This window comes from Pagrus pagrus (genome assembly GCF_965226575.1).
Source record: "Pagrus pagrus genome assembly, chromosome: 16".
NCBI classification, from domain to species: Eukaryota; Metazoa; Chordata; class Actinopteri; order Spariformes; family Sparidae; genus Pagrus; species Pagrus pagrus.
The window spans coordinates 21,965,860-21,991,323 of NC_140200.1; the positions used below are offsets into that span (position 1 = coordinate 21,965,860).

Consider the following 25,464-nt stretch of genomic DNA (forward strand, 5'->3'; position numbering starts at 1 on the left):
ATCGTTAACCTTGGTTTACCATAGCTATTAAATCCACTGCTGAGCCACCGAACATTTTTCTTCTTCTTGTGTTCTCTCCAGATCACTCAAGGACTCTTCTGCCTTTAAATGAACTGGACAGAAAAACAACGCACAGCAACATTCGCGTGTTTACAAAATGGCAAAAGGAGAGAAACATTTCTGATGTTATCCACTAAAGCTCCCCTTTTATTTCCACTTCCTGATTCCTGTCTCCAGTCTGGCTTTATGATCAGTCTATTTCAGCAATGGATGGGTACTTCCTGTTTCTGTGAACTTGTTGGCAGCCCTCAAAGGTTCAGCTATCATGCCTGGTAGTTTTGGGACCTTGTAACCCTCTAGAACCTTCCCTCCCAACTCCCCCACCATCCCCTCTCTCCTCCCTCTTCTAACCCACAGAAGAGCTCCACGAAAATGGAGGCTCGTGAATCAGCTGCCGCAGGGCAGAAATGCTCTAACAAGGACCCGGTAAAGGAGAAGACGCCTCTGCAAAGACAGTGGGCGTCCGAGCCCTCTGCAACCTCCAAACGATGCACTTTTGCTGACCCAGAGGCAAAACACAGAGAGAGTTTGCCATGTGGTGCCACTGGGGGATCAGCACCCCAGCAGAAGTACGCATATACAGGGAATTCTGGAAAGCTGCTATCTGGACCCTCTGCAGTTGGGGCCATAGGAGGCCCACCATCTCAAGACCCCCAAGGGCCCTTTGCACAGGGGTTCCCAAGGGGATACTCCTACCAGCTGGGCCAGCCATACCCTCAACACCCCCAAACTGAGCGCTTCCTCTCAGGAGCCAAACCTCAGCCAGGTCTAGAGCCTCATGCTTGGCCATTTGCTGGCCAGTTGCCCTCGGATGATCTGTACCCTGTAGGACACCCGGGACACACTCACCCACATGGGGCTGGGGCTGGCAGGTTTCCTCGCCAGAAATCTCCCAGTTTACCCAGCTCCTTTGGACAATATTCTCAGTCAGGCCCTGAGCCTGGAGAGGAGGGCTACAGCAAAAAAGAGCAAAAGCCGAAAAAGCCTGGTAAGTACATCTGTCACTACTGCGGTCGAGCTTGCGCCAAGCCCAGTGTCCTGAAGAAGCACATCCGCTCACATACTGGAGAGAGGCCATATCCTTGTGTACCCTGTGGCTTTTCTTTCAAAACCAAGAGCAACCTTTACAAGCATCGCAAATCCCACGCTCATGCCATCAAGGCTGGACTCGTACCATTTTCAGAGCTAGCCGTGGCCCGCAGCGGGGACATGGACCAGGCATCCCCAGTGGGCGAGGCCGAGGTCCATTCGGATGGAGAGCAGAGTACTGACACAGATGAGGAAGGTGTGGAGGGCTCCACCATGCTGACGGACAAAGACAGCCCCATTCCACAGATCTCCTTTGAAGCTGACAAGAATACAGGTAATGTTGCCTCAACATGACACATTGTTAAAAGTTCTTAAGAATCATGCACAACCTTTTTTTAAATACTGTAAAGGTCTTGTTTGTAAGTATTTTGAGTCTCATTCCCAACTGGTCAAATACAGATGCTTTGGGATTGTAGGTTGGGTGGGTCGCCATCCCAAACGTCAGTATTTGACACCTTTCCTTACAAACTGGACCCCTAATTTCTCCTCCCTAAAAGCCCAATTCCTCAGGAACCAAAAAAATGTAGGTTCAAAGACACCATGGGCCCTATTTAGACGGTCTACAGCGCATGGTCTAAAGTGCAGCACACCACTAGGGTGAGTCCAGGTCTATTTTGCTAGTTAAACGGCGAAAAATCAGGGTGCAAAGTGCGGCACACAGTGCAAAGAGGTGGTATTTAGACTATGAATTAGTCATGGGTGTGTTTTGGTGGAATATAAATCAATCCAATCTGAGTGTCGTCTCCCATTCCCTTTAAGAGCCCACTGCGCCAGGACCTGGCACATATTAAACAGTAGCACTTTTTTTCGCTGAGGGACAGGGGATTGATCCTCGGCTGCTTGACCCTCTGCCCTACCGCTTCACAATCAACTGTCCCTTCAACAGCTCTGTTTGACTCGTATGAAAAAATTAACTAATATCTAACTCAGGGGGAGGAGGAGGAGCGCTGCTGCGCGTACCTCTGTGTGTGCTTCAGGTATCATATCAGGAAGGAAAAAATGGTGTCAAAACATCTCTACAGTGAAATCGATAGGTGTTAAGGTTTTTGATGTATAAACTACTCCTTGGTACTGGCTAATAATCAAAACCTAAAACCTAAAATAAAATTGATATTTTTCATTTAGAATTTTTATTGTTTCCTCCCCGCTGCTTGACTCTGAATTGCACTCGTTCATTGCCTAAATCATTTACTCAGAATTTTACTCTGTCCTTCACCTTTTTCATGCTGTACTTTACTCCACAACATGTTCTTTCTTATTGTGCAGGTGGTGTGGAACCAGCATATGCAGACTCAGCCGAAGAGCTGCCCGTGGGGTCTATGAAAGTGCCTATTCTTATTGTCCCCAAGCCTGGGGGAGTCCCCTCCACAGGGATGGAGTGCCCACCCTTTCAGGACATAAAAGGGTCACACCACATGTTGGCATCACAGGCTGGTGGAAGAGCGCATTCACTGGATGACTCCCCCACCATCAAACAACGTTTGGCCTTGAGGCTGAATGAGAAAAAAGGGCAGGACTCTGATTCTGCCATGTCCCAGTCCCTGAACCTCCTTAGTCCTCACAGCAAGGGCAGCACAGACTCTGGCTACTTTTCCCGCTCTGAGAGTGCAGAGCAGCAGATCAGCCCTCCAAATACTAACGTCAAGACGTACGAAGAGATTATGTTTGGTCGGACTTGGTACTACCGACCCAACTCCAGATCCAGACAGTCTATCACAGTGGGCATGGCAGGGGCAGACCCCAGCAGCTTGGCTAGCTTAAAGCAGCCAGGTGCTATTGTTGACATGGGAAAGATAGCTGAGGATCACATTTGTTTCAGAGGGGATGTAGGAGTCTCTGGAGATGCCAAGCAGTATCCAACAGGACCCTGTCAAAGCAGTACAGGGCTTCTGGAGCCTCCTTCAGATTCTGGACCCCTTATTAGGAGTAACTCCATGCCAACTTCTTCCCCTCCTAACCTCAGTGTCCCACCAGGGATTCGAGGCAGCCACTCCTTCGATGAGATGATGACTTCAGATGATGTGTTTTACCCACCTCGCAGACTCAGAAGACAGGCTGCATTTGAACAATCAGCCAATGAAGCCCATGTAGGAGAGGCTGAGGGCTATGGACACATGCCCAAGAATGTAGCTTCATCTCTGGGTATGAAAATTGGTGAGCGCAGCCCAGGAGTTCCAGAGCACATTGCCTGCAGCCCATATGGTACTAAAGTAAGCATGTCAGAAATAGCCACAAGAAAAAGGAGGAAAGAGAAGAGTGTTGGGGATGAAGAGGACAGCCCTGGACATTGGGACAGTAGCTGTAGTGGTTCTGTAGAGATGATAGGGGACTATGAGTTTAAACAAGGTAGCTTTGATGGATCGAGAGGCACACCAACAGGGAAGGGCTCTCTTCACAGTGCTCACAGCCAGTCCGACAGCTTTGATACCTGTGCCAGCATGTGCTCTGAGGACATTGCACTGTTTCCTGACTCTGAGGGCAGGAAGGCAGCTGGGAATGTCATATCAGTCATCCAGCACACCAACTCCCTCAGCCGGCCAAATTCCTTCGAGAAGTCTGAGTCTTTTGAGCAGCCAGGGTATCAGCCTTCAGATAAAGCACCATCTAGCCAGTACTCTGAACAGTCAGACACAGAGATCTTTGAAGATGCTCTGAGTCCTGAATCTGTCCTACTGAGGACAGAGAGCATGGAGCAGCAGCTGCAAAGTGACAGTGATCTGGCCTCCCTTTCATCGTCATCAGCTGCAGCCTCACCCGGCCAGCCTTATCACATCCCACATAAACTAGTCCGACAACCCAACATCCAAGTTCCTGAGATCCGGGTGACAGAGGAGCCAGATAAGCCTGAGAAAGATACAGAAGCTCCAATGATCAAGGAACCGGATAAGCAGCAGCAGCATGTGGAGGAGTTCCAGCTGCCTCAGAGGAGCGACACGCTCTCCCAGATGCCATCGGAAAAGCTCCCACCCAAGAAGAAGAGGTTGCGCCTGACAGACATGGAACACTCATCCGGGGAATCAAGCTTTGAGTCAACCTGCACCAGCCTTTCTCGCAGCCCCAGCCAGGAGAGCAACCTGTCCCACTCATCTTCCTTCTCCATGTCCTTTGACAGAGATGAAGTCCTCAAGTCTGTCTCACCCACCAAACAGGTACCCCATACTATGTTTAATACTTTCAAGTATCCTAAAGGGGATTCTGGAGAAAGATAGTTGATTGCTGAGTGTCATTCATGGCTCGTCAAATACTGAGACTTTGGGTTCAGTATTTGACAATCTGGGAATGAAACTCAGCAATCAACTATCTTTCTCCGGAATTGTCTACTGCAACTTTAACTACCTTACCGGCATTTGTAGTATTGTTTTCATAGCACTTGTAATTGCTCTTATGGGCTACCTTCTGTAAAAGACAGAACATTCCAGGTGGAAAAATAAAGGTTGGAACAATTTTCTTTAAATCTTAACCAGGATGACTCGTTGGCATCTTGTGGTGGACCTAAGCAGTCAGAGTTCCTGACAGTGCCTGGCAGCGGTCACTCCAGCCACCACCAGCAGAGGGAGATGAGGAGGTCTTCATCAGAGCAGGCACCATGCACGCTGCCCACAGAGTTACCTGAAATGCGAAGCAAATCCTTTGACTATGGAAGCTTGTCCTCCTCCAGACAGGGAGAGATATACTCCAGTGCCTCTGCAATGAAGGAACGCCGGCGTGGATATCTTGTCCGACAGGTAGCATAAAATCCTTCTGATGTTGGAATTCTTGAAATATTTGCTAGACGTTTTAGTGGATTCTTGTTCTTTAGTTTGAGCACCTATCATGACCTAGATGGGAGAAGAAAAAGAGGGTTTAATAAGGTCTAAAGCACCACTACAACTGATTTCTCTCCAATCTTATGCAATTCAGAAGTGTCACAAAATGGTATTTCATAACTGCTGGCCAACTTTATTTCCCTTCTTACACATCCATTTCACAGGCTTCACTGAGTGTTTATCCAGAGGCAGTCAACCAGGAACCAGGAGCTGCTGAGATATCAGTCAAACAAGAGAGTTTGGAGCATGGGGCATGGCCTGGCCCATCAGGATCCCCCCACAGCAGCAGCGATCTAGCCTGTAGAAACAAGAGAGTTGGCAGTAGCATTGGGGGTAAGACTTGTATTATAGCACTAAAACTGTGTTGTCAGATTATCTATATATACAAAAAAGTAAACTTGACGAAGGGTGTAGCAAGGTCTTGTTTGTGAGACTTTCTTAACCTTTCATTCAGATCACAGCATCATGATAAAACATTTTGGGGTCTTTCTCTGCTCGATAAACTTCTCTTTTGTTTTATGAACCGGGTGTAGGATCTCACCAACACCAACAGCACCACCAACATATCCTCCAGCAGAGTATCAGTGAGGACAGCCTGCAGGACGAACCTCTTTACAGGTAACAAAGTCTTGGTTTTCCTAATTACTAATAGCACTTACTATTTAGCTGTGATGGAATAGACTCAATTTGGACAACATGAAATGTAAATTCATTAACATTCCAACAATTGCTGTTGCCTGAGCTAATTCTCCAACTGGTTCTACTACTACAATATTATTTGTATGTCTGCTATAATAATGATTTCAACCATTTCTCCATAATAGGTCCCAGCCACATCGCCTACAGGCCCAGGGCTCATCATCCGAAGGAGAACATCCAGGTCACGAGGTCATAAACAAAGAAGTAATCCAGCAGTACCAGAGTGGCCCTCCTTTCCTTACCTTCCAGCAACCAGGTCTGTTCTGGAGTCAGGAGGCAGGTCAGACCCCCAGACAGCAGCTCACCCTGCAGGCCCAGCAGCAGCTCCAGAAACTCCACATAAGATCACCTGGACATCCACTCCATAAACAACAGCCACTCCATTCCCTGCAACAAATCCATGATCAACAGCCACATGATGGAAAATCAGACAGTTCTCAGATGTACCCTGGCTCTTTCCCATCTCGCACCTCTCCCTTGTCCCAGCAAAACTTTGCTTCTCTTTCCTCCAAGCACTCCCTCCCCAGCTCCTCCACCACCCCCATGCCTCTGCAGCAGATCCAACCAGTCTTTGCCACCCAGAACCTGAGCTCCCAGGCTTCCCTGCCCGGTATGCTGGTTCCTGTGCGGATCCAAACACATGTGCCATCCTTTGGTAGTGTTATGTACACCAGTGTTAGCCAGCTAATAGCTACCCATGGCAATGGGGTACAAGGGGTTGGTTCAGTCAGGCCAGGCATTGCTGACAGCAGCAACATGTCTCCCTCAGTTGGTGTTGCGAGTGTCAGCAAACCACCTGGAGGAATTGGAGGAGGCATAAGTGGGACAGGTTTCAACCTAGCACACTTCCTGGGACAGACCAGCCCACTTTGGAAGGTTCCAGATTCACTGCCAGAGCAGCGCCTGAACACAGGGATCCCATTGTCACTCACATCAGGCACCATATCCACCACAGATGCCTCAGGATCAGGCATTGGAGGCAGCAAGCGTATGCTTTCCCCTGCTAGCTCTCTGGAGCTCTTCATCGAGACTAAGCAGCAGAAAAGAGTGAAGGAGGAGAGGATGTATGGACAGATTGTGAAGGAGATGAGTGCCGTGGAACTGAGTGGAACTGACAACAGTAACAAGCATGAGAAAGGGCAGGGCAGAGGTCAGCGAGCTCGTCTGAAGAGCGAAGGCTCCATAGATGATTCTGAAAGGATGTCCTCTTCTCCTCCATTCAGCGACTTCCCTGTTCCTAGCAAGATCGCCATCCCTGTCCGTTCCTCTGCCCCACACCTCCCTGATGTACCCCGGGTTGAAAGCTTTACCCCCCCTCTCCAGATTGTCACAGACCGTTCCCCAGTTTCAGGAGGCCGGGACTCCCCAGAGGAGCTTGACGTGGACGAGTCAGTCCCAGAGCCCAGCTCCAGCCCCCAGTCCATGGTGTCCTCCAATGATGTAGAAGACATTGACACAACAACGCAACGCATGCTGGTTCAGCTAGGTGCAAACCAAAGCCCAGGATTATCAGGAGCAGTGGGCCAGACTCTGGTAGTCACGGATGTGGCTGACGTCCAGCAGTTTTTCCAGTTCCCAAGCTTGCGCACAATGAGCAGAGTCAGCTGGTGTTTCCTGAACTACACCAAACCCAACAGCACTCCAGCTAACCTGCGTAGCTCCGTCTACAGTTCATGGTGTGTAAGCTCATACAACCCCAATCCTCTGAACCTGAGCACCAAGGCTGCACTGGCCCTGCTGAGGTCCAAACAGAGGAGAAACACTGATCTGATGTTCACAACTGCAGCCATGTCGCCACCCAGCTCTGGAAAACTGGTGTCATCTGTGGCCTGGAAGCTGAGGTTTGATCAGGTAATCCCTGTAATGATGTTAAGTGTAGAAATTTAAAACATTGTTAACTTGTAAATATATGCAGACCATACCGTGACCTTTTTCTTCTTTGATCTCTGTAGTTGAAACCAGAGTTGATGCCCATTGATGTCAGTCATTTTGGGAGGAAGATGAAGGGAGTGGTGTCGTGGGACCGTTCGAAGGAGGAGCAGGTGGAGAAGGAGGTCTCAGTCAAACAGCCTGCTGCAGAACCGACCCGCATCAAGATCTTTGAAGGCGGGTAAGTCCAGCAAATACACACACAGTCAATAACTTTGCTCCAATAAAGGGACAACATTTACCTTAGAACTTATTCTAGTGACCAGGATGAGGACACATATTGTCTAGTAGTTTTTGATGGCACTTTTGACGACATGAAATCTGAACAATAGATCTGATATTTGCCTTGTAAAGCTGTTAAATGTAGTTCCTTCTGTTTGTCCTTACACTGTAGATCAAATTACACAGATAATTCTAGAGTTGGTTTCATCCTCCCTTGGAGACCAGTGGGGTAAAGGGCAGATAGCAGATTAGGAGGCTATCACAGAAGGTCTATGTGACGGTGTCTTTTTTCATAGTCAGTGATAGAAAGGCTTTTTTTTTTCTTTTACATAATTGCCAAAACATTTGTCATAGCCAGAAACTGTAAAAACAGGAATTATTGTTATGAACTGAACTAACCATGTACTACTAATGGTACATTTATTGCCAGAAAATTACTTTTATCACTTAATTACATTTAATATCAGATACAATACAACTTTTACTTACTACTTTTAGTATTATTCATATTCATAAATCTTGATTATCATTGGTTTCTTTGTCAGCACAATATCTGAAAAGGAGTTTCAGTGACATCTGGTGCACAGACAGCACTTTTGTTGAGGAATAGTTTATTAGATTTTGACATTTGGATGTAGAAACTCCAACTTTACCAGCTAAAACCTGACTCCAAACCACTAAGGCAAATTTCAGAGAATCAATTAGTCAACCTACTGATCGCAGCGATGTCTGACTGTGATAGAAAGCTCAGTATTGCAATAATGAATGATGAAACACAGTATCATCCATTATAATAAATGTTTTATTCAGAACTTTCTAGTGTAAACTTTCTGTGTACTTTTAAAGTGTAGAAGGTGCTTTAAGTGAGTAAAATCTATATTTTAGGTCAACAGCAAGAATAAATAAGAGAAAATGTGGCCTTCTTGATTACATGTTGTAAGAATTTTTTAAGAATAGACAGTTGGCCCAGATCGCATATTTGATTTATATCTGTAAAAAAAAAACTAAATCAATTTTTAAAGTTGAGATTATTATTTTAGATATAGACTTAAAAAAATCTCACCTGATCACAAGCTACTGTATATTCACTCAGCTTCACTCATGTCATGAAAACTCAACTGATGCATTATTCAAATAAAATAATCCTCCAAATCGCTCATTTTACGTAAACTTCCTGCAGTGATTGTGTTTTCTCTTCTGGCTAATTGTGCAGTTTATCAGCTGTTCTGTACTTTTATTGTAAGGCATTGAATATAATATGAAACATCCTTAAAATATGTCAGGGGATGTCAGTTTACTCAGTGATTGGGAAAAACTGCCTTAAATCCTACACTTTAAGAGGTGTAACTGAACTGCAGGCCTCAGATCCTCAGGTAAAGAGCTCCATATCTGGGATTCCTTGATCGCAGTAACCTGGTCTTCTATGCTTTTCCACCAAGATTTAGGAGAACAGTAAGATAAACAAAACTTGAGGATCTCCTCTCTGTACAGCAGCTGCTCTCCAGTCACATAAATAAGATAAGCGAGGCCTCAGACTGACAAAACACTGAGCTGTCTGATTATATTTGTCTTTTCTTTTCTTTTTTTATCCTTACAGCTCAGTGTTGAACAAAAATGAACTCAGACAACCTTTGTTTGAACTGTAAGGACATCTGTTTCATTATGATTAATCTGAAAATCTTCTTAGGCATACAAAACTGAGACTTATCCTTTTACAACCTATTCTTTGGGCTTAATTTGTGTCTGTGAGAGTCAGGCCAAGAGCCTGAGCCTGGTAAACCCATCACAGGCTAACGACTTGAGCTGCATCGCTGTAATTGGACGTCAACGTTCATAATTCTTGCTCTGTCTTTTATAGACTGGTGTGAAGTGGGATCTGTCCCTCGTTAGTTTTGTTTTAAAAGCTTTTTCACTGTTTTTCTATGATCAGCAACTGTAGAGTTTATTTAGTTTGTTTATGTTGTATTTTATTAGATTTCTTTTACAACAAGTATCTCACTCATAATAACAGGGTATTAAGTTTTATTATTATGTAGTGACCTCGGAATGTGACTCAAGTCTCAATCCATAACTGCAATATGTGGCATCCTGCTGCTACTGAAAGACTGAACCGTTTCTTTGTGTTTTGCTTGAAAAGATTCAGGACAAATTATTTAAACTAAAAAGTTTTCTTCCATGCAGTGCCATGAGAGTGCAGAACAAATAACTGTTGCGAATGTTTGGATTTCGTTAAGCTTTATAAACTTGGAAAAACTAAGAACATAGCTACCTCCCAGAGGTGGCAAAGGTCCACACATTCTTTCCTCCAATAGAAGTACACATACTTGTGTAAAAAAAGACTCTGGTAAAAGTAGAAGTACTGATTCAACTTCTTTACTCCAGTAAAAGTAATAAAGTTTAGCATCAAAGTAAAAAGCACCCCTCTACCACCCCTTTTGTGTGCAAAGCTAACTGAAGCTCACATCATATTAATATGATTCAAAGACTATTAAACTTAAAGGTAGAATCAGTAGGATTTGTCCCAGCTGTTCCTAAACGCACCACAAAGGCAGTTGATTGTTGAGTCTCATTCCCAGGACGTCAAATAGCCACATTTTGGGTTGGTAAAGCGTCCCGAGCAGCAACAGAGTGAGAGAATAAGAAAATCAACAACATAAATGGTGATGCCTTTAATAAAAGAAAAATGCACCTTGTTCCAAAAAAACAGGTTACCTACCTAAACGCAAAAATGCCTGCAATGTGTAAAGGCCTCAATGTTTATTTCCACAAAGAAAGTGCAGGAATTTGTCCTAAAATTTCATTAAATGGTGAAATAAAGGCTGTATGAGGGAGTTAAAGCTGGAAACTCCTGTAGTTTGAGACATTCCTACAGTATCATAATGTTTTATAGACTTACAGTAGAGCCAGTAAGACCAAGGTTAGTGAATGGAACAGACGGTGCACACACACACACATGCAGATACCCACACACACACACACACACACACATGCAGGGAGTTATTAAATGCAGCAGACAGTGAAGTAATTCCCCTTTGTCCCCAAAGGACACTTTAGAAGCAATAAGTGGATCAAAGCAGACAGGGCAAACACACATATACCCTCGTGCACTTACATAAACAATATGCATACAAGTAATAAGCAAACAGGAGCGCAGAAACACACACATCAGTCTTTATTGGAAAAACAGTCATGATCGAAATCTTTCTGGATGAAAGAAATCCACCAAGTGCAAGTTTTGGCAGAGAAAATAAATCCATTACTTCTCCACGTCCCCTGAAAGTTTCAGTAGTTTCTGAAAGACAATCTGCTTTATGATCTTACCGTGTGCTGCGAATAAAAGAGAATAAAACAAAAATAATCATCATAATTCATTTTCATAACTGGCCACAGCTGTGTAAACGTCTCGACTCAGATGAGTGTTCGGAGGTATTTCCCACTCCGAGCTGCAGTTGAAAGACAAATTTCCCCTCACTGATGCAGACGGAGCGTTTGATGTACCTGATATTTGACCTCCTTTAACACTCGAGGCCCTGGACTGCATGTTACCTGCCAGACAGGACAGGAAGCGACACAATTCAGCGGCCAACTTTCTTTCTAAAACAACCTGAATGTGATGCTTCTGCAGCAGCAGACTGACAGACAGAATTCACCAGCGTTTGACTGGTGGTTGGTGGTAATTTCCCTCCATGACAGACAGACTCTGCACTGATCCTGCTGCCAAGTGTCCGCTGTTTCACTCTGAGCCTCATCTGGGGTAGAAAAGCATGTCTGACAGAGATGTTTTCTTTTTTAAGTCTTGTAAAAGAATAAGTGGGACTTGAAGGAGGGCTGCGGTTATCTTTTTTTAGAAAAAAAAACAGCAGCGTGAACACAAAACCCAGCGATGGAACGCTGCATTGTTTCTCATTTTAGCTTCTGATCCCTGAAAACAAAGACATCTCTACTACAGTTGCATATTTCTGTGGGTTATGACCAGGTCAGCTAAAGAGGGATTTCTTTCCCCAGTTTAATTTGAAGAGAGGCTTTTAGAGGTCACTGTATCCAGAAATTCAGGGAAAAAAACAAAGATTAATGGAACATCTGAATAAAAAGCTTTCCTGATAGATACATCCTGTGTCTGATGATACATCAGCTCACTACAGACAAGGGGTGCAGGAAGTCAGTTACAGTTGAGGATGCTGAGGGGTCAGTCCATATAATGATGTTATTGTAAATTATGCGTGACATATTTAATAGTTATTAACAACAATGTACAACAATTTGAGATGGTTTTGCACGACAGCAGTAGTCAAAAACAGCAGTCAACAACAGCAAGGAGATAAAGAGAGAGAGAAATTTCCCAGACTCCCTTATAAACTCGTTCAATTTTGTGAGTTGTAAGTTAGGAGAAACTTTATAAACTTTGTAAAACACTCTGAGTGACAAATGCTTAATTATTTGGGCCTTCTTGTTAATTCGGCAAATGTTCTTTAACAAACTTAAAGCATCATTATGTAGAAACTGGCACTTTTTTGTGATTTCCACAGTTTCTGAGTGCAACACCATGGATTGAAAATGTCTTAAATGTTTGTCAGATGTACTGTAGGTGCTAACTACAAACAAAACTCATGAGGTCATAGCAATGTCATCCTACCCTCTCTAAAGTTACATAGTGCAGAAACAAGTGATATTACTGCACCATCAAAATGATTCTGAAGCTGTTATTTTAAGTTGATTAAGTTTGTTATAACATTGTTAAAGTATCAATAAAGCACTGACCCCCAAAAGCAATCAAAACACAAATCTTTTTGCACATGCCAAAACCAAAATGGACCAAAAAAAGGGCACAAAAAATCTAATTTTACCTGCCCCTTACTCAATACATAAGCAAACAGAGATGATCCAATAAATGCGGTTACTTAACAACAAATGCTTACAGTTACATGAGAAAAAAGAAACCAGAGGCATACAATAATTCACCAAACCAAGGAAACATTAGATGTCAGCTATACATAGCCTGATTATTCTTTCTATATATATAAAGATATTTAAACAACCCTTTAAATCATTCTGCCGGGAATTCCAGTTTGACGCCAACTGCTGAAAAACACAACTGGTCAGAATAGTATCTGTGTCTGTATCGTTTATTCTCATTTGCACACCGACAAAAATATTAGAAAACAGAGATTTACATACATTTTATCATGAAATAGGAAAAAAACATTGAAGGTTGAGGGACACAGCATCAGCTTGTAACCTCTATGACGTTTAAAAGATGATGATGGTCTCCCTCTGCACACTTCATGGCCCCATATTCTCCATGTCAGAACAGTTTCTTCATCCTCTCCTCGACAGTTAAGATTCTGATATTTATTTTTGAGTTTCATAACACTTGCTTGCTGTTGGATCCAGATTGATGTCACTCTCTCGGAGCCCTCTCAGACCTTTCTCTCTCTGATGCTCAGAAAACCCTTATTTCAGCCATATTCAGCCTCTGTGTCAGCAGACATGTGTGTCCAAGAGAATGACAATGAATCTCCACCAGCTGCAGGACCCTGACCTCTGACCTCTCTGAGGAGGAGGATATATATAGAGACAGGCTCAGTAGAGAACACAACAAAGAAAGGAAAATACTTTCATACAAAGTGGATGTGAATGAAGAACCTTCTTTCCCTCAGCAGCCTGTGTTGACAATTATGCCTTTATGTGTAGTGTATGTTTATCTGCTGCTATTGAGTTCAATATTAATATTTTATCAAGAAAAAAACACATGACACTTGAGTTAAATCACTGTCTCAAGAAACCATATAATTTATTAAAATTAATACACTGCAAAAATCTATTTCTTCTGGAAAGAAAGAAAGAAAGAAAAACACATTACTATACAGTCTTTGGTCCTTGCTGTCTTCCAGGTACAAATCCAACGAGGATTACGTTTACGTTCGTGGTCGCGGTCGGGGGAAATACATCTGTGAGGAGTGCGGCATCCGCTGTAAGAAACCCAGCATGCTGAAGAAACACATCCGGACACACACCGACGTCCGGCCGTACGTCTGCAAGTTCTGCAACTTCGCCTTCAAGACGAAAGGTAGGGCTTATTTTTACTTATGTATTGTTGTTGATGGATCCAAATGTAATGTAAACGTGTACTAAAAGGATAAGTTCACCCAGAATCATTATCCACGTCAGACAGGTTGAGCCCTAACATTTTCAGCTTAGCGGCTACAGTGAAGGTTTCGGCTTAGAAAAGGGTGTAAATAAGTATTTTCAAGTCCATTTGGGATCTCAGGCTTCCTGAGACTTGGACTACGCTGGACGAAATATATGGAGTCAGCTACTTCAGTTGTTTAGGAGAATGCTGCAACGATATTTTGCTGTGAAGCTCCAGAAATGTTTTATGCACTACAAAACTTCACCTGACTTTCCATCAGCACAGGGGTTAGGAGATTGGGGTGAACTGTTCCTTTAAAGATCTAATGTTGAGTTTCCTTTTAAAATCTTCTTCCAAAAGCTGCTATTATTATTCTGCTTACTGCGTTCAACATTAGATTATACAGGAAGATATTCTGTGACATGATCCAACATGAATTTTACTATTTTGCTCCAAAAATCACAAATATCTCATAATCATCTGATAAAAATGCTGGACATCATGGTAGAAAAGCCCTAAAACCTTCTTTAAACACAAGACTATCATATTTTTTCAGATTCTAGCAGCTGATTCAAGCAGATAGAAATAAGAAAACTCAATGTTAGCTCTTAAACTGAAGAGTTAAACCCTTGAATAAAGAACAAAGTGGTTAAATGAATGAATAAAATGTGCAGACAGGCTGTTTTGTGTTGCTGCGGTCAGACAGGAACCTGCATGATATCAGAGGCTGACGATGCTGACTCGCTGATATATGATCTTTGATAAAGAGCCATTATCTGCACGATAGATTTTCAGTCCCCCCCTTTATGTTCAGTACATGTATCTGACTTTGCATTTGAGTTCAGACCAAGTTGAGTCATGTTGTCATTAAATTAAATTATGTATAAATTATATGTAATTTGTAAATTCTAATCATTTGTGGTGTCGCTCGTCCTTCCAGCGCTTCTATTTCTTTTTCACTCGTGTGTTGATGCGGCCAAACAAGCTCTGGTTTCCAGTAAGACTAGTCGAAGGGTCATTAAATGTGTGTGTGTGTGTGTGTGTGTGTGTGTGTGTGTGTGTGTGTGTGTGTGTGTGTTTTACAGGAAACCTGACGAAGCACATGAAGTCTAAGGCTCATATGAAAAAGTGTCTGGAGTTGGGAGTCTCCATGTCTTCTGTTGAGGACAACGAGGCCGACGACGGAGGTAGGAAACACACACACACACGCACACAAGTGACTATAACAGACACACACAAACACACTTGGGGAGCTGCAGTGACATCCTGCCGTCTCGTTGAGAGCTGCCTGCAGTGTTTCTGGCTCAGAGCGGTTGTACAGAGACAATTAGTGTAATGGAAAGCAGAGCTCATCCTGACAGCGAGGACTTGTGTCAACAAACCACACGAGCCGCTTTAAAAGCACAAGAAACATCCTTCCAGCATTTGTTTGGACTCTCTTATTATATTACTATAATATCCCCATGAGTGATTCGAAGGCCACAATTTTATTTTCCACCAGTTGCTCTGAAATAGCAACAAATATTTGCCGCTCATCGCCTCTGACTGCCGTCACGGCGACTTTCAGCCAACATGTCTGCCTTACCATTTATCAGCTGATAGAAAATAATCTGAAAATGATTACTGGTAGGATGCTGTGGCCAGAGAGGGATGGATGTGATTTCCTATGAAATATTCACAAATAATAAATTGTCATCGGCTGTCTCTTCAGGCTGTGACTCTTTCTGAGCAGATGAGACGTGTAGGTGTCTCGTTAATCCTTTAATGAATTGATAACGGCGCTGGAAATTAGTGTGATTACATGGAAAATATTTAGTTTTTACAATTAACAACAACAACAACAACTTCTTTTTCACATTTACCTTTAAGTCTTTGGTAGATCTTGTTTCTTAACAGTAGAGATGCGTCAACGAATCCATTTTGATAATCGATAAATCTTTTTTTTGTCATTTTTTTAAGAAGGAAAAAGTCAAAATTCTCTGATTCCAACTTCTTAAATGTGAATATTATGTGGTTTTATTTTTAGCTCTGTATCGGCCCGAAAATTGCAAAAATATCAATGATATATTGTTATAAATATCAGTATTGTAATGGCCTTAAAAGCAATCCAGTAACTTTATGTGCCAGCCTCCACGATCGGGACCGTTGGTTTAAACACTATAAATCATGGATGAGCTCACTGGAGATGCAGGGAGGTTCATATGCAAATGAGTTCATACATTTAGATTTGCATTGTTTATTTTACATCATTCATGTAATAAAGTGTAGTGAAGTGTAATATAGTGTATTAATGTATTTGAACCTGGTCCCATCCTTGCTTGTGAACGACTGAGCCCTTCGAGGGTGCCCAGTCATGATACTATCACCTGTTAGCATTAAACCTGTTTATCTGTGGAAAGTTCAAAACAGGTGTTTTAGAAGCATTCCACAACTTTTCCAGTCTTTTGTTTCCTATAGCGAGCATATATTTACACAAACCCGTGTAGTTCATGAGGTAAAAACATTAAATATGTTGTCATTGTATCGTTTTCAGTTGAGCAGATGTCTAAAAGATTAACACATGATCAAATTCTGTTTTATTTATGTTTAACGTTCAGCATCGCAGCCTTTTGGAATCAGGGCTGTAAATGTCTCGTGTTTTATATTTGTTGTCTCTGGAGACATTTTACCTGTCAGCAGATGTTTCAGAGTACAAATGAAGGCTGGTTCGACAATCTCAGATCATTTGAGTGGGTTAACTCAGCTGTTAGCGTCACATTATACCAACATCTGACTGGTGGCTGGTGTAATTTTCCACCATTTCGACCACCAAATTATATTTTACTTCAGCTGACTCGGAGTGTGTGTTTGTTGGCTCGGCATCTAATTGGGACACAAACCCACACAGGCTCACACACACACTCACAGGGGGTTTTGGGAAAGGGAGAAAGTCAGTCAGTGAGTCGTCGAGACATAAACATTTGCGGTTTGTGAGAAACTGTTGTATATAAGAGACTAACTGGAAAAGTAGTGCAGTGTTAGTGGATCTGATTTCCGCTCATAGCAGCCGGCTACAATTTATTAACTCCAAACGACTTCTGCTCCCCGACTTCTGGAGGAAGTCCAGGAGAGCCGGATAAAACTGATGAAGACAAGACTCGAGGATGAAATATTTATCATGGGATCATTTTTAGATTTTGATTTCTTGCCAGATGAAGCCATCAGATCAGGTCAGGATCACTGACTTCATCAACTTACACTTTTTACTGCGAGGAGTCACGACACAACAACTTCTTCAGCCCACATTTCCCTTTTTTATCCAGCTAATCAGCTCCATTTTATAATAAAGTCAAAGTGATGGTTGGTCACCTGCCAACAGTAACTCTGCTGCTCCTGTACATGAGACCTCGCCAACATGTGGCTGCAGGCAGAGAAACCAAAGTGTCGAGGGTTTTGTCTCAAATAACTTTGTTTTATTGTGTTTTATATTTTATTGGTTTGAGCTGGTGGGAATGTGGTTTCACTGCTGTTTTGTTTCACATCGAGACTCGTTCTGTGACCGCAGATTAATACAAAATGTTTCTATCTCTGTTTGCTGTTTGCTCGACTCCTGCTACTTCTTCTTCCTCCTTTTCTTCCTCCTGCACTTCCTCTACTTTATCGTTTTCTCTTCTTTTTGTCTTCCTCTGCACCCTCTTCTTTCCTTTTCTTCTCTCAATTACTTTCTATTTTTGCTCATTCTCCTTGACCACTTCCTCTACTTCACTTTGTCTTCTCTTCTTGATCTCCTTCTTCATCTACTTTGTTTTTCCTCCTCTTCTTTCTTGTCTGCTTCTTTCTCTCCTCCCACCTCTTCTTTTTCTTATTTTGTCTTCTCAACCACTTCCTCTCCTACATCTTTTTTCTCTTCTTCTTCTTCCTCTTCTGGTTTATTGTCACTTCCCACACCTACTTTCTCTTCTTCTTCACCTTCCTCTTCTAACCTTTGTTTTTTGTCTCCTCCTCCTCTTGTAGATATTGGAGAGGAAGGCCAGAGGTCTGAAAAGATGTCCAGGGGTGCGATGGCGGAGCACCAGTTCTCAGACGCAGACGACTCAGAGGGAGGAGAAGAAGACGGTGATGAGGTTGATGATGAAGACGACGAAGAGGATGACTATGACGGCGACTCCACCCCGAAGACTCGTTCTCGCTCTACCAGCCCGCAGCCTTACGGCCTGCCCTCCATGTCCATCACAGCTGTGGCCTCCTCCCACCCTGCTCCTCACCTCTCTCATCATTCGGCGTCCGACCTCCTGGGAAACACCAACAAGCCTCCGCTGTTCGGCTACTTCACCACCGTGCCGAGTATCCAGATCACCCCACAGGCTCCACCTAGTGACCTGGCCGGGAGGGAGCGCAGTCAGGCGGAGTACCAGCGTGGCCTGCAGAGGGCGCTGGGCAGCAGGCTGCTGGCTCCACCCTGCTCCTCCTCCTCCATGGACGAAGACCTCCCTGTCCCCTCTCCAGACCTCTCCTCCCCCTCCTCCCGCCTGTCCTCACCTGGGCTGGAACACTCCGGCTGCCCGTCCCCCATCTCCCCTTCATCCTCACCCTCAGCTCACCGGTACCTCTCCCCGCGTCGCGACCTCTCACCTCACCCCGGACACCTCTCACCCCGGCGGGACATCTCTCCTCTGCGTCACATCTCCCCAAAGAGAGACCTGGGGGTGGCCGGGGGATACAGACGGGACCTCTCCCCCAGGAGGGGACACCTCTCGCTGCTCTCCCCTCTCTCTCGGCCCACGTCTCCCGCAGGACGAGACTACAAGCGCGACCTTTCACCACGAGGCCGCCACCGGGGGATGATCCGGCCTGTTTCTCCTCGCCGAGGGCTCCACCAACACCTCCACCACCAAAGGTGAGTCAACAGAAGGATGGCCTGACTGACTGAGGGTTCACTAACTCTTTAAAAAATACTGCAAAATCAGCCAATAGAAGCAGTTTAAAGTTTATGTTTTAAAAACATTTATTTTTTATGTTTTTTCTGATACATCTCATGATTCATTAATTAACTATTTATTTTTTATTTTGGCAGTTTCAGTTCTCTTAATTTATTCTACATTTCACAAGAATAAAAATCCCAAACGATCAGTTAACGCCCTTTAAAGTGTCCAGGAGACACAGAAAAGCATTTCTGACAGTATAAATCATTTTACAAAATCAGCAATGCACAATCAATTTTACAATGTGTTGTTAAGTGAAAGATTGGATGAAAGTTTAATCCTTGATGAAGACTTAATGTGATATTTCTACTTCTTTGTGATTTCCAGCCAGCAGAGTGGATCCCGGGGCCTCAGGCCAAGTCACCAGGTGGGGGTGTTGGGTCAGGCAGACCTGGATCCTCTGGGACGTTGCAGAGACAGTGCAGAGATGGAGACGGTAAGAGTCCATGATACTTCCACTGGTTGCGGGAACAAGGGGTGCTGAAACGAGGCTGTAACATATGGTGAAGCAGGCCGAATGAATTAAGAATTTGTCGGAAACAGAGCTTCACAAAGTTTATAGTTTAAGTTTCCCCTAACTCAACAACTCACAAAATTGACGGATTTTATAAGAGTCTGGGGAATTCCTCTCCCTCTTCATCTCCTCGCTGTTGTTGATGTGGCTGCTTTGACCTACAACATGTTGGTCTTGAGTTTGCCATCTGCTGTTGTGCAAATCGTTCTCAAATTGTTGTTTGTTATTATTGTTAATAAAGATCAGACACACGTTATGCTCGCTGTTCAAATTAATACAAAAAACATGAACGTTGCGCACCATTTACTATGAAGTCATTATATAGACCGACCCCTCAGCGCCCCCAACTGTGACTGTTGAGTAAAACAATCTCACTCTTCTTTCTCCTCTGTCGCTGAAAAGGGCTCGTGTTGCTGGTTGCTTTTGGTCGATACTGTAGGTGCACTCACATGGCAGCATGATAGAACAGAATATTTGTATCTTTGACTCCCTAAACATTCTGAAAGGTGCCTCAACTGTGATTTACTGAACCCTCTGCAGCTCACACTGTGCTCCAATGTGGTAAACCTGAGGTAGAAATGTGAAAGGTGGAAGGAATAAGGGAAAAGAGGGAGCAGAGAAAGACTCGTCTGGCAGACGGGGCAGAAACATTCAGAGAGGATGAGGGAATAAAGAGCGAGTCAGATAGACTGAGTGTGCTAGAGAGAGGGATGATTGAAGATAGGGCTGCTGGCTTTTGGTGGTAATGGGATCTTGGCTGGCGGTGGTGTGGTTAATAACGCGGCTGTTTTTCTTCTTAAGAGCTCTACTTCAAACCCTGGCTGCTGCTGCTGGTCCCACTTAAACAAAGCGTGAAGCAGAGAGTGAGACCGGCTCGGCTTTGATAACCAACGTTCTTCAGATGATAGATTAATGTTTTAACAGCCGTTCTGCAGGCACGAGATGTTTGACTGAGCCTTCACGCTCTCTGTTTGTTTTCTAACCAGCACCTGCCGTCCAGCACAACCACACATCTCTGTTTCTGCACTCTTCATCAGGACTCATTAATTTATTTTGTCACATAATATTTGGCTTTCCATCGCGAAGCCTCAAATGTGTGTTTATTGTAACCAGTTCTGTCCAACGAGTGTGTGTGTGCTTCTTCTGTGGTTTTCAGCCGTGACATTAAATCTAAATGTCAGACTTTAAATCAACACAGACGTTTCTTCACAGTTTCTGTGGATGAAGAAACTTTAAATTCAACTCGCTGGTTCATGACTCCGGCCACAGAGGACAGCGTGATTCTTAATCTTCGTCTCCTCTTGTGTTCTCAGGAACATCGTCCGGGCTCACCGTCGTCAGGGGAACGGGACCAGGGCGGTAGTCGCGGTAACCAGTCCAGCCCACCTCACCAAGTCCTGTTCAGTCACCTTCCTCTTCATTCTCAACTCCAGGTAATCCATTTTCATTTGACCTCGTAGACCTTGCTTTATTTTTTTATAGTTTGTTTTGTTTGAATATTAAATTTGATTTTCAAATTCATTTAATATTTGATTTGTTTTTTTGTTTTAGTTTATTCATTTATTTTTCATTTTATTTCGTATACTGAAGGATATTTACGATTATTTTAAAACTTTATTTTGTATTTATTTTTATATTGACTACACTTTCAATCATTTATTTAGATTGTGCATGCATCCATTCATGAAACTCCTTCAAAACAGCATATAATGAAAATAAACATTATTGGCATGATTCTTTAATTCTCGAAGAGTAAAAACAAAGATTTAAAAGAAAATTATTACAGCGTGATTTAATAATTCGTACATGAAAGGGTTTATATCATTTTTATTTTTCTAAGTTTTATTTTAATGTAATTTTTTGGGATTTTCGTTTTCTTGATAAAACTATGATTTTCTATATTTTTTATTTTTTATATTTGATTATTTTATTTTATTATATTTTTAAGTAATTTCTTACTTTTTATTGTATTGGTATTTAGTATTTATTAAGCTATTCAGTATTTTTTTTACATCTTATTTTATTTATCATTTTTAGCAATTTTATATATTTAAATCTGGGTTTCATGCTTGAAAGTGAACACAGAAGTGTTGTAAATATATTTTTTATAACTTTTATTATTGACACTATAAAACAAATGTACCAACATGTTGGGGCAAAATTAATCATAGCCAATAAAACAAGCCCACTGGTTCCTACTAAAGATGTAAATCTTTCAAGAAATGGCTCACACGTATAGTTTCATTTGTTGGGGACTATTTTCAATGGCGGATTAATCCACATTTGTAGCCTGAGAAATGGAAAAGGAAAGAAACACATCACACAAGAAGAAGATAAATCAGGCTTTGATACTCACATAATACTTGTTAGTAGATACATTAACTGTTGGTTTTGGTCTTTTAATGAAATATCACCAGACTCTATTAACTAACTTACTTTTCCTTTCAGGTGCGTTCTCCGTTCCCGATGATCCCCATCGGAGGGATCCAGATGGTACACTCCGTCCCCTCGTCTGTCACCACCCCTCTGGCCCAGCAGGGGGCGCAGCAGGTCACATCCCGCCTGGTGCTGCAGAAGAGCACATCAGAGGACTCCACCACCAGCGAGGTCTCCTCCTCTCATTTCACCTCTTTCACCGAGAGGGGAGCTCGAGGAGGAGGTGAGAAGCTGAGGGAGTCACCTCACCCGTCATCGCAGGAGAGGGAAGGAGGAGGAGGAGGAGTGAGGCCGGAGCAGGAGGAGAGCATTCACACCTGCACCAAGGCCATCGCCTCGCTCTGCATCGACTCAGAGGAGCTCGCCGAGAGAGGGAGAGGAGATAAAGGGAAAGAAGGAGGCAGAGCCTCCTCCTCCTCCTCCTCTCCTTCTGCGTTGTCGTCTGACTCCCAACAACAGCATCGCTCGCCATCCATTTCCATGTCGCCGCATTCTCCTCAGCCTTCGCCATCTCCTCCACAAGGTCCCGGGATTCAGCACTTTAGCGGCCTGGAGCTCAGGCACCCCTACCCATCGATCCCCGCCTCCCCTCACTCCTCCTCCCCCTCTCCCTCCTCCTCCTCCTCCTCTCCTCACCCTCCCAGCCCTGGATCTGACACCCTCCAGCCTTCGACAGTGTCCAAACCTCTCAAGCTGGAGAGGGACAGGGAGGCAGAAAGCACAAAAAGAAGCAAAGACGCATCGTAGGGCTGCAGGAGGAGAACGAGGAGGAGAAACCATGGATTTCTTTTTTTGTTTTTGGATAATAGGAAGGGATGAAGTGCAACAGAGAGAGAAAAACGACTTTTGCACACTTTACACACATATTCTTCTACGTCAGTTTATACACACACATACACACTCTCTCTCTTCACACACACAAATACAATGCATACAAAGAAAGTCAAAAAATGACTAAAACTGAAATGGACTTCTGCAGTTTTAATGTTTGTGTACAGCATGCCTGTTCGAACAGGGGCCTGCTCTCTTCTTATTTAAAGACTTTCAAGAGGATCTGCATACGGTTACACATGTACTCCCACCGACACATGAGCCCGACCAAAATCTGATTTTAAAAAAAATAAAAAGGACTCTGGTTAAACGGTACGTTAAAAAAGAAAAAAAGAAAAAAAAAAAAAATCAGACAGCTATGTGTGTGCCTTTTCTTTACTCTTTTATTTGTTTGTTTTTTTGCTTATATTCTTATAAGCAAACGAAGCAGGAAGGTAAATGTAAATACAATACTATCACGTTTTGCGTATCAGCTTTGTAATAAATGCAATCTCCCCCTTCTCCTTCTCCTCCCCCTCCTCTTCTGCCTCTCCCGACCTCCTGTGTTTCTTTTTTTTTTTTTTTTTTTTTTGGACACCTTAAAGTCTCGACAAGCGATGTGAAGTTATGGATATTACTATTACGTACGGTTGCACTAAAACATATTTTTATATGAGTGAAATTTTAAAAAATGGCTTTTTTTGTGTACAGCAGCAATTCTATAATACTATTTATTATTGTTACCATGTTTCATAAATTGTACATTTTTTCTTAAATGTCGTGGATGCCTTTTTCTATGTAAAGCATGGGTTTTTTGCTATCGCTTACATTAGGGCGAGGATATGTACACTGTAATATGGCTTTATATGTTAGACCTATTTATATACGTCTAAGTGAGCCCCCTCGACTTGGAGGTATATACACATAGAAGTAAGATTTACCAGAATATTTACCCAGCATATGAATACATACAGTATATAGAATCTATCAACCTGTCTATCTATCTATCTATCTATCTATCTATCTATCTATCTGCACTTAACATTTAGAATGACATTCACATTAATGGTAGTTTGCTTGTACATTTTCTCCGCAGCTCTTTGCCTGTCTCCCTGGTTGTGATTTCTCTTGTTTTTTACTTCCTTTTTCGTGGTATTATTATTTCTCGTTTTGATTTCTACGAGGCACAGATTTGCTCTCAGCATTAAGTGAATGAACATGCCTTCTTGCACCGTGGCATTCTGCTCAATTGTTGGTTTTAACCCCCCTCGAACACGACGAATATCGACGTCACGTTTGTCAAAAGTAGCTCCACATTCGAAAAAACAAATTTTGCTTGAATCAGATATCCGAACGGGGAAAACATTCCAGTCCATGTAAATATTCAGTCAACTCCCCTCAACACACACGCACACACATTTCTTTGGCATTGATGCACATTGTTGCCATGGCAATCAACCCAACGAAACTCTTATTTAACGGCGCTATTTCTGGGGACACATACACCAAACTCTCTGACAAATGCACCTTATATTTCTTCGGATTCTGGCACTCTGGTCAGTTTTGTTGCAGCAAACTTTGATTGAAATGAAAGTGTTTAGGGGGAACTGCTCCGCGCTCTGAACCCCAAAATTGTCTGAAAATAAAATAATCCATGTAATGGTTGTGACATTGAGGCTTTCTGCACTGCTTTTTTTGACCCTTCTGTGATCCCCTCCTCCTCTCCTGGATGTCCCTCGTGTAGCTAAGCAATATTTAGCCAAAACTCTGCTCACCAGCAGGGAGTGAATTTGTTGCAAGGCAACAACAAGTAAAAATCCTAAAATCAGGAGAAGAAGGGAGCAGTGGTGGTGATGTCAGTGACACAACTCTTTTCTCTTTTGACAGTTTTGGGCGGAGTCGGGCAGGCTGCAATGTGAGTGTGTATCTCTGTATTCTGTAGCGGTGTGTATTCGACCAGTATATCCTCTTCTTACGACTTTTTTCTATTTCGATCCTCCCTCTGTTATGTACACTTATCATGACGACAATGATGTCTTTAAAAAAAATTCTCTTTCTCTCTTTCAAAGATATCAAAGCACAAGTCATTGTTTAGAAATGACAACAATACAAAATAATTTTAAAAAAGGACAAAAAAAAGGTAAACGTGCATATAAAAGGGTAACTTTTGTGATGGTGTTCTGTGGAATTAATACAAATATCATGTATGAACCCAGTTGCAACAAGGAATCGCAGTAGAAGTGGAAAAAATGGATTGTTGTTTTCAAATAAATATGAATAGAATAATTTGTTTGTGCTGCTTTTTATTATTGTGGTTATATAGATGATAAGAGTATATTGTTTTAACGGATCAACCAATATGTTTTTTCATGGCCCATACAAATAATTATTTATACAAGTTAAAAGTATAGTTGGTAATCCTGTTCACAAACACTTTTTGTTATACTGGGTGAAATGGTCCTTCCATCCTGAGAGTAGTCCATACATAATGTGTTCAGAAAAAGGACCGAAATAAATCAGACCTCTGTGGCAGCTGCAGGCCTGTAAAAACTGACCAATCCCTCCCTCTCGGTCCGAGTTGAAGGAACCAATCAGATGCCTTCATGTCTCGTCCTGCCTGCACCCCCCTCTGTCCCCCCCTCCTCCCTGCGCGCACTCATCACGTGTCACGTGTTGCCGGATATATTCAGCACACTGCATATGGAGTTAGCAGGAGATCCGCACTCCAGGTCAGAAGGTGGCGGTAATGCACACCTGAAAGTTGTTTGCCAACAGCCATAAAACAACAGAAGAGGAAGAGTTAGCACA

At 43.0% G+C, this 25,464-nt stretch overlaps 1 protein-coding gene across 2 annotated transcripts in view; it reads left to right on the forward strand.

Annotated features, from left to right (window-relative positions):
• Positions 1-24,942, forward strand: part of hivep2a (HIVEP zinc finger 2a) — a 119,107-nt gene extending 94,165 nt beyond the window's left edge. For both annotated transcript variants that reach the window (XM_084378157.1, XM_084378158.1), the window contains 13 exons: positions 82-1,423; positions 2,416-4,298; positions 4,614-4,874; positions 5,120-5,288; positions 5,489-5,573; positions 5,780-7,505; positions 7,607-7,764; positions 13,697-13,872; positions 15,021-15,122; positions 17,929-18,811; positions 19,224-19,332; positions 20,724-20,843; positions 21,859-24,942. In XM_084378157.1, coding sequence (XP_084234283.1) covers positions 433-1,423; positions 2,416-4,298; positions 4,614-4,874; positions 5,120-5,288; positions 5,489-5,573; positions 5,780-7,505; positions 7,607-7,764; positions 13,697-13,872; positions 15,021-15,122; positions 17,929-18,811; positions 19,224-19,332; positions 20,724-20,843; positions 21,859-22,593 — 7,398 coding nt within the window. In that variant the 5' untranslated portion in view covers positions 82-432 and the 3' untranslated portion in view covers positions 22,594-24,942. The remainder of the gene's footprint in view (positions 1-81; positions 1,424-2,415; positions 4,299-4,613; positions 4,875-5,119; positions 5,289-5,488; positions 5,574-5,779; positions 7,506-7,606; positions 7,765-13,696; positions 13,873-15,020; positions 15,123-17,928; positions 18,812-19,223; positions 19,333-20,723; positions 20,844-21,858) is intronic.
• Positions 24,943-25,464: the final 522 nt, after the last annotated feature.